General features: G+C 40.2%; 1 protein-coding gene across 1 annotated transcript; it reads right to left on the reverse strand.

Annotated features, from left to right (window-relative positions):
* Positions 1–714: 714 nt before the first annotated feature.
* LOC118357182 (olfactory receptor-like protein OLF4) lies at positions 715–1647 on the reverse strand. The gene has a single exon (XM_035728496.1). The coding sequence runs from the start codon at positions 1645–1647 to the stop codon at positions 715–717; it is 933 nt and encodes a 310-aa protein (XP_035584389.1).
* Positions 1648–7663: the final 6016 nt, after the last annotated feature.

Here is a 7663-nt window from a genome sequence, read left to right on the forward strand (position 1 = left end):
ATGAATACCCAACTTTTACATCAACATGGATGGGACTGGAGGAGATGATGCTAAGTGAAATAAGTGAAGCAGAGAAAGTCAATTATCATATGGTTTCACTTATTTGTGGAACATAAAGAATAGCAGGGAGGACATTAGGAGAAGGATGGGAAAAATGAAGGGGGGAAATCGGAGGGAGAGATGAACCATGAGAGACTATGGACTCTGGGAAACAAACAGGGTTTTAGAAGGGAGGTTTGAGGGGGGTTTGGTTAGTGCAGTGATGGGTATTAGGGAGGGCACGTACTGCATGGGGCACTGGGTGTTATAGGAAAACAATGGATCGTGGATCACCACATCAAAAGCTAATGATGTATTGTATGCTGCCTAACGTAACATTAAAAAATTAAAAAAAAAAGAAAGAAAGAAATCCATGGTACCCCGTGAAATAAATGAGAATTTCCAAATATTTTTGATCAAGGTTGGAAAAACCTTTTAAAAGTATATTATGGACAAAGGGGAAAACTGTGTGTATATCAGATAGAGTAGAAGGTTAATAAAATGAGTTATTTTAAATGTATGGAGAAGTTGAATTCAAACAAATGGAAATTCCAGGAAATATATAGAAGGAGATGTTTCTACCTCCACAGTCTGATCAAAGAATGGCAGTTCCTGGCTCTCAGGCTCTGAGCCCTGCAATCATGGGCACTTCTTCAGCCCCAGAACGACTGGCCCTTACATCACTGGAACCCCAATGATTCCCTTCAGAGCCCTCTTTATGTCTTTGTTCCTCAGGGTATAGATGAAGGGGTTCAGCATGGGCGTGACCACCGTGTACATCACAGAGACCACTGTACCTGAGTGGGGGATCTGGGGAGCAGCAGCGCTAAGGTACACACCAAGCAATGTACAATAAAACAAGGAGACAACGGAGAGGTGAGATGCACAGGTGGAAAATGCTTTATACTTGCCTTGAGCTGATGATATTCTACATATGGCAGAAAGAATCTTAGAATAAGAATAAAGGATCCCAGCAAAAGGACCACCACACAACAGGACAAGTGCAAAATACATCACCAAGTTATTAAGAAAGGTGTCAGAACAGGCAAGTTGGATCATCTGAATGAGTTCACAAAAGAGGTGGGAGACTTGGAAGTGTGTACAGAAGGACAACCGCAACATCATTAAACTATGTAACAAGGAATTCAGGATAGACATGATCCAGGACACCAGTACCAGCAGTCCACAGAGCTGGGGGTTCATGATGACTGTGTAGTGCAGGGGGTGGCAGATGGCCACAAACCGGTCATAGGCCATCACACTCAGGAGAAAGATTTCTGACCCAGCAAAGAGTATGAGAAAATAAATCTGTGTGATGCAGCCTGCGTAGCTTATGACATTGCTCTGAGTCTGGATGTTCCATAGCATCTTGGGGATGGTGGTGGAGGTGAAGCAGATGTCTACAGAGGACAGGTTGGCGAGAAGGAAGTACATGGGGGTGTGGAGGTGGGAGTCTGAGCTGACGGCCAGGATGATGAGCAGGTTTCCCAGCACAGTGATTAGGTACATGCAGAGGAAAAGCCCAAATATGAGGGGCTGCAGTTCTGGGTCCTCTGATAGTCCTAGAAGGTGAAACTTTGAAATTTGTGTTTCATTTCCTGGTTCCATGTGGTGGAAGTGACTTCAAGGACAGAAGCAAAGAGCATGACTAATTTTCACACGATCTGGTATTATGCTCAGTTTTTAAATGCTACTTTTTAAATTTTATGTTCTAGAAATTCACTTTAATATGTTGTGCTTACATATGGTCCACTCTAGGGGAACTTCTATACCCCCATAGTTTTGGAATTTTTGTTCCAATCACTTTTTTCCCGAAGGCCATGTATTCTATAATTTTAATTTAAAAATTATTGTAAGCTTCTGAAAAATAAATTAAGTGCTGTCTACATTTTAGGCATTGTGTAAGCAAGGAGTATGGGGTGGTAAAGAACAAAAGTCCCTATCATTCAATGATGGAGAAAGAATACATTAACAAATAAGAAATTTAAATAATATTTCAAGCGGTGGCAGGTGGTATGAAGAAAAGGAAAGCAGGGATAAAGCAGAGAGTGAATAGGGCATGCTATTTTCATGGGTATGTAGGCCATTCTGCAAACAAGGTGACACTGGAACACAGACCTCATGTAAGACAGAGGGGTAGATGAAGGAATATGGGCGAAGTGTGCGCCCAGCAAAGGGAATGGCCAGTGCAAAAGCGTCGAGGGAGGTACTTGTTTCCAAGGTTCAAGTCAAAGAAGCAAAGCCAGCGCTGCAAGGGGAATGAACAGGAGGGAGACTGAGGAGAGAGGCTGTCCGACATGCTGAGGAGGGAAGTGGCCTCTCTGCTACCTCTGAACCCTCAAGGCACAGGGACTTCCTTGTGCACACTGCCTCTCCCACTGTATTCATCATGTTGCAGAGGCATCCCATGAATTGAACAAGATCCCCTTCTTAGTGGCCCCTGTGTTGTGTCACCTTGGAAGTTATGAGCCCTGGCACCCTGTTGTGGGACTGCTCACACTCTAAAGTCACACGCATGCAGGACACCATGGCCTCCTGGGTTGTGTTATTCCCCTGTCTTTCTCAGCTTCACCATCCTGGTTATGTTAGGAATGGATCCAACCCAACTAGGCCAGGTAAGTGATCTTTCTCCTGTAAAGTGCAGAAATGCCAGTTCTTAAGCCTCCCATGGACAAATAATATATATACATATATACATATTTATGTTTATATGTATATATATGCATATATATAATTGATTAATTTATTCAGTGCTAATGTCAATTTCACAGAGTGTCTGCTACTCACACTTTTGAGGGTCTTTCATATTCTTTACCATTAAATTGCCATTACTGCAATGCTAGAAGAATTATGTTGAGATTGTTAAACTCAATGTGTGGTTCTAATTGGGTGTAATATATATATATATAGTACACTCCCCAAATTAGCAAAGGGTTAAACCAACACCTCACAAAAGGAAGTGTATATAAAACAACAAAAGTTGGGCATTTTTTATATCAAACATAGAAGACTTATTTTTCCTGTACCTCCTGCATCATTATTTGGCCGATTCTTTTATATGTGGTCTGATAGGGGATGAGGTTAGTGCCTTTCTCCCTTCTCTTATGTGGCATCTTTTTATTGATATTCTTGGGCTTTGGGTATTGTTCTCTCCTTTGACAAACCCAAGGGGAACACTCTAATCCTCAAACTGGATTTCATCCAAGGTGCAAAGGGGTCCACAGACCATGCTCTGTAATCCTGTCCACACCATGACAATTAAATCATTTTGTACTCAATAATTTGCCTCAAAAAAAAATAATTTGCTTCAGATAATTCTGTCTGCAGGCTTCATATCATACACACATTTATTTCATTGTGCTCTGTCCTCACTGTTATGATACATGATTCAAAAGTTCATGGACTTCACCTTCCTGGTTTACTTTTGTTTTTTTCACCAAGTTATGTGAATATAAGTGCTTAATATAAAAAGACCTAAGAATATGAAAAGTTAGAGAATGAAAAATATGAAGGGATCACAAAACCAGGTTAAAATGTAAAATGAGTAGTTTCAATACAACTGTCCTAGGCGAATTTGTATGAAAAACCAAAACAAATTGAAATGGGATATAAAATAGCAATCATCAATGATATCGACATGGATTAATAACTAAATTGGAGGGCGCCTGGGTGGCTCAGTTGGTTGAGCGACTGCCTTTGGCTCAGGTCATGATCCTGGAGTCCCGGGATCGAGTCCCACGTCGGGCTCCTTGCTCAGCGGTGAGTCTGCTTCTCCCTCGGAAACCCCCCCACCATGCTCTCTCTTTCTATCTCATTCTCTCTCTCAAATAAATAAATAAAATCTTAAAAAAAATAACTAAATTGGAAAAAACCTAGATATGAAAGGATATAACATGTAATGTTATATTACATATAATAACATGTAATGTCCCTCGAATGTTCTGGTCCATGACGGGTCCTCAGTTTTTATTTGTTGTATGTGTCAGGAATTAGGTCTCAATGTATAAGGACATTTACTACATGGCAAGATTGCATTTCAGTTTCATTGGAAAAGGCTGGATTGCTAAATAAATGGTGGCATAAAGGGATATCTATTTGGAAGAATATGAAATTGGTCCCCTCTCTCGGATCTTACTCAAACTCAGAGGATTATGACCTCAGTATTGGTGTAACCATAGCATATATTAGAACATGAAGAAAACTACACACAAAAATTTCAGTTGGACAACACCACTTAAATATAACAAGAAACTCAGAAGTAAGCAGGTAGATGTATTTAAATAAAATGTCAAATTTTTATGGTCAAAATATGTTCCAAAAGTCAATTGAGAAATAAGGATCTGAAGAAATCATTTGAAATGCTGATAGTGTTTTAAAAATAAAAGAGAGCTTGAGAAGGAGAATAACATATGGGTATATAATAATAAAACCCAGTAAGAATGATCATCAAATATATGAAGTTCACTGAACCTGAGGGATAGTTTAAGAACAGTAAGAAACATCTCTATCACCAGCAGCCTGGGGAACAAAAACTATATAGAGTTGTTACATTCTTTGTGGTTGGAACTTTTAAACTGGTGGCCAAGGGGCTATTGTGAATTTGCTGGCAGAAATGTAAGTTGTTACAAGATTGAAGGCAGAACTTGAATGCAGCTGTGATTCAAATACTGATATTCTTTACCTCATGGTTTCTCTATCTTTGCACCATGGACATTCTGGCCAGAGCCTGCCCTGGGGTGTCCTGTGCATTGTAGGGTGTTTAGACATTACCTCCATGCACCTCTCTCCACTGTGACAGGCAAAGCTGGCTCCAGACAGTGATCAATGACCCTCGGGCCAAAAATCACACCGGATTAGAACCACACTTTGAGTTTAACAATCTCAACATACTTTTTCTATCATTGCAATAATAGCAATTTAATGATAAAGAATATAAAAGACCTTCAAAAGTGTGAGTAGCAGTCACTCTGTGAAATTGACATTAGCTCTGAGTCAATCAATCAGTCAATCAGCCAATCAATCAATCAATCAAACAAACACAGGGATCTTTTGCTCTGGGCTAAGTTGAATTTGCTCTCAGGTGATGATTGGTCGATGTTCTTGGCTTCCATTCTGATCCTGTCATCCACGGTCCACTGGGGGGTTGGACTCACCTGGCTGGGGTGTCTGACAGGAAGGTGTCCTGAGGAAGTCTGAATTCCTCCCTGGACAGCAGATGATAGGGCCTAAAGCTCTGTCCTCATCCGAGGCAGGAGGGAGTGAAACATCGAACTCCAGCCAGAATAAGGACTTGGAACAAACAGACAAGAAGCATGGTCCTTCCCATCCAAGGTTGCCCGGGCTGACGGACTGGAGATGAGGAGGTATTCACAGCTCCCTCTGTCTGCTCATTAGGCACATTTCCCTCTTGTGACTCCAGTCTCTATGCACGTGATTCCCAAGTGGAAAAGTCTCTGGACAGAAAGGATGCTTTCTTAATGAATCTCAGTTCCCAAAAGACAGGGTTAGAGGTCAAGTGAATCCAGTTTTTGGTAATTTTTAAAATTCCTTTTACTCCCTTTCCCTGTACTTGCCCCCTTCTTGATGTGTGAATCTCCTAGCATCTTATCTCAGCTCCAAGTTATAATTTTCTCCCAAGTCTAAGACCTAGTAACCTGCCTGGATTAGGTCTCTTTATCCTCAAAGAATTTACACGTGGTGGGGACCCAGTCCTGCTCTCTCAAGACAGGGTCTGTTCTTCTTTTCAAAAAGGCAGAGAAGAGGCTTCTTCTTATAATATAATACAAGATAATATAATATAATAATAAAATAAACCTTGTCCTTCACACACATTGGCTTCAAGGCATGTTTGCTGTTACAATTAGGAATTTCTTTATATGTTAAGAGTTATCACATAGCCCTTTGTCATAAAATGGTTCATAATTATAACAGATGCGTTTAGATATTTTTGTGTACTATAACATGAGCTTGCATCTCATAGGGATTGTTTGATTTAATTTTATAAACATCTTATCCCTGAGGAAGTACATTTATGAACTCCAATCTACATTGTAGACATGGTGCTTGATGCTGTCTAGTGATCTGTCCACACTGAATATCCAAGTATTTGGTGGGCCTTGAGTGTCATACAAAAACAATGAATCATGGAACACTACATCAAAAAACAATGATGTACTGTATGGTGACTAACATAACAGAATAAAATAAAATTAAATTAAAAAAACCCCACAAGACAGTAGGAAGAGAAGGAACATACCTCAAAATCAAAAAGGCCATGTAAGCACGTGTTGTGATGAGCACTGGGTGTTATATGTAACTAATGAATCATTGAACGCTACATGAAAAACTAATGATGTGCTATACAGTGGCTAACTGAACATAATAAAAAAACACAAAAAAACCAAAAAGGCCATGTCGGATGGACACACAGCTAATATCCTCCTCAATGGGGAAAAACTGAGAGCTTCTCCCTTAACGTTAGGAACACGACAGGGATGTTCACTGTAATCAGTTGTTCAACATAGTACTGGAAGTCCTAGCCTCAGCAATCAGACAACAAAAAGAAATGAAAGGCATTCAGATCAGCAAGGAATAGGTAAAAATATCAGTCTTCACAAATGGCCAACAGACACATGAAAAAATGCTCAACATCCTTCATCATCAGGGAAATACAAATCAAAACCATAATGAGATACCACCTCACACCTGTCAGAATGGCTAAAAGTAACAGCTCGTGAAAAAAGAGGTGTTGGTGAGGATGTGGGAAAGGGGAACCCTCTAGCACCAATGGTGGGAATGCAGGCTGGTGCAGCCTCTCTGGAAAACAATGTGGAGGTTCCTCAAAAAGTTCAAAATAGAACTATCCCTAGTACTTTTAAGGTGTTACTTTTTATAGCAAGGAAGGATTAAGGTAGCAGATTGAACAGGATTTGCTAATCAACTGCTATTAAGATAAAAAGATTAGCGATGGTTGTCCAGGTGGGACAAGGTAATCACAATGGTCCTCCAAATGTTGATGAGGGAGACAAAAGAGTTGGTGTCAGAGAGACTTTGAAAATGCTGCCCTGCTGGCTCTGAAGCTGGAGGAAGAGCCATGAAGCAAGAATGCAGGTGGCCAAAAGTTGAGACTAGAATTGGAAAGAAAACAGATTCTCCCGTGTGCCTCTAGAAGGAACTTAACTGTACAGACATGTTACTATGGGCAGTATGAGACTCCTTTCAAGCTTCTGCTTCCAGAAGTTAAGAGTACATGTGTGTTTGTTTTAAACAAGTAGCGTGGGGATATTTTACAGCAGCAGGAGGAATCTCATATGGACATAGTCAATGAAATTATTTGAGGATATTAAGTTTAATCTTTCCAATTCATTCAGCACTTCCCTTGGATAGGGCAAATTACATTTGAAGAACCCACATTAATTAGAAAAAAAATTAAATCAGTTTGGAGACATTCTGCCCCATCAGCTGGTATGGTGAATTCCTCGTGGCATAAATGTGCCTGTGGTTTGATTCTGGGGCCTTTGAGGCAGTGACATAGCAAAGGAACTCAGGATCAAAATTAAGGTCACTCATTGTAATTTATGATTTTGTGTCTATATATATATATATATATCTGCACCTTTTTATT

This window comes from Zalophus californianus, chromosome 1 (genome assembly GCF_009762305.2).
Source record: "Zalophus californianus isolate mZalCal1 chromosome 1, mZalCal1.pri.v2, whole genome shotgun sequence".
NCBI lineage: Eukaryota > Metazoa > Chordata > Mammalia > Carnivora > Otariidae > Zalophus > Zalophus californianus.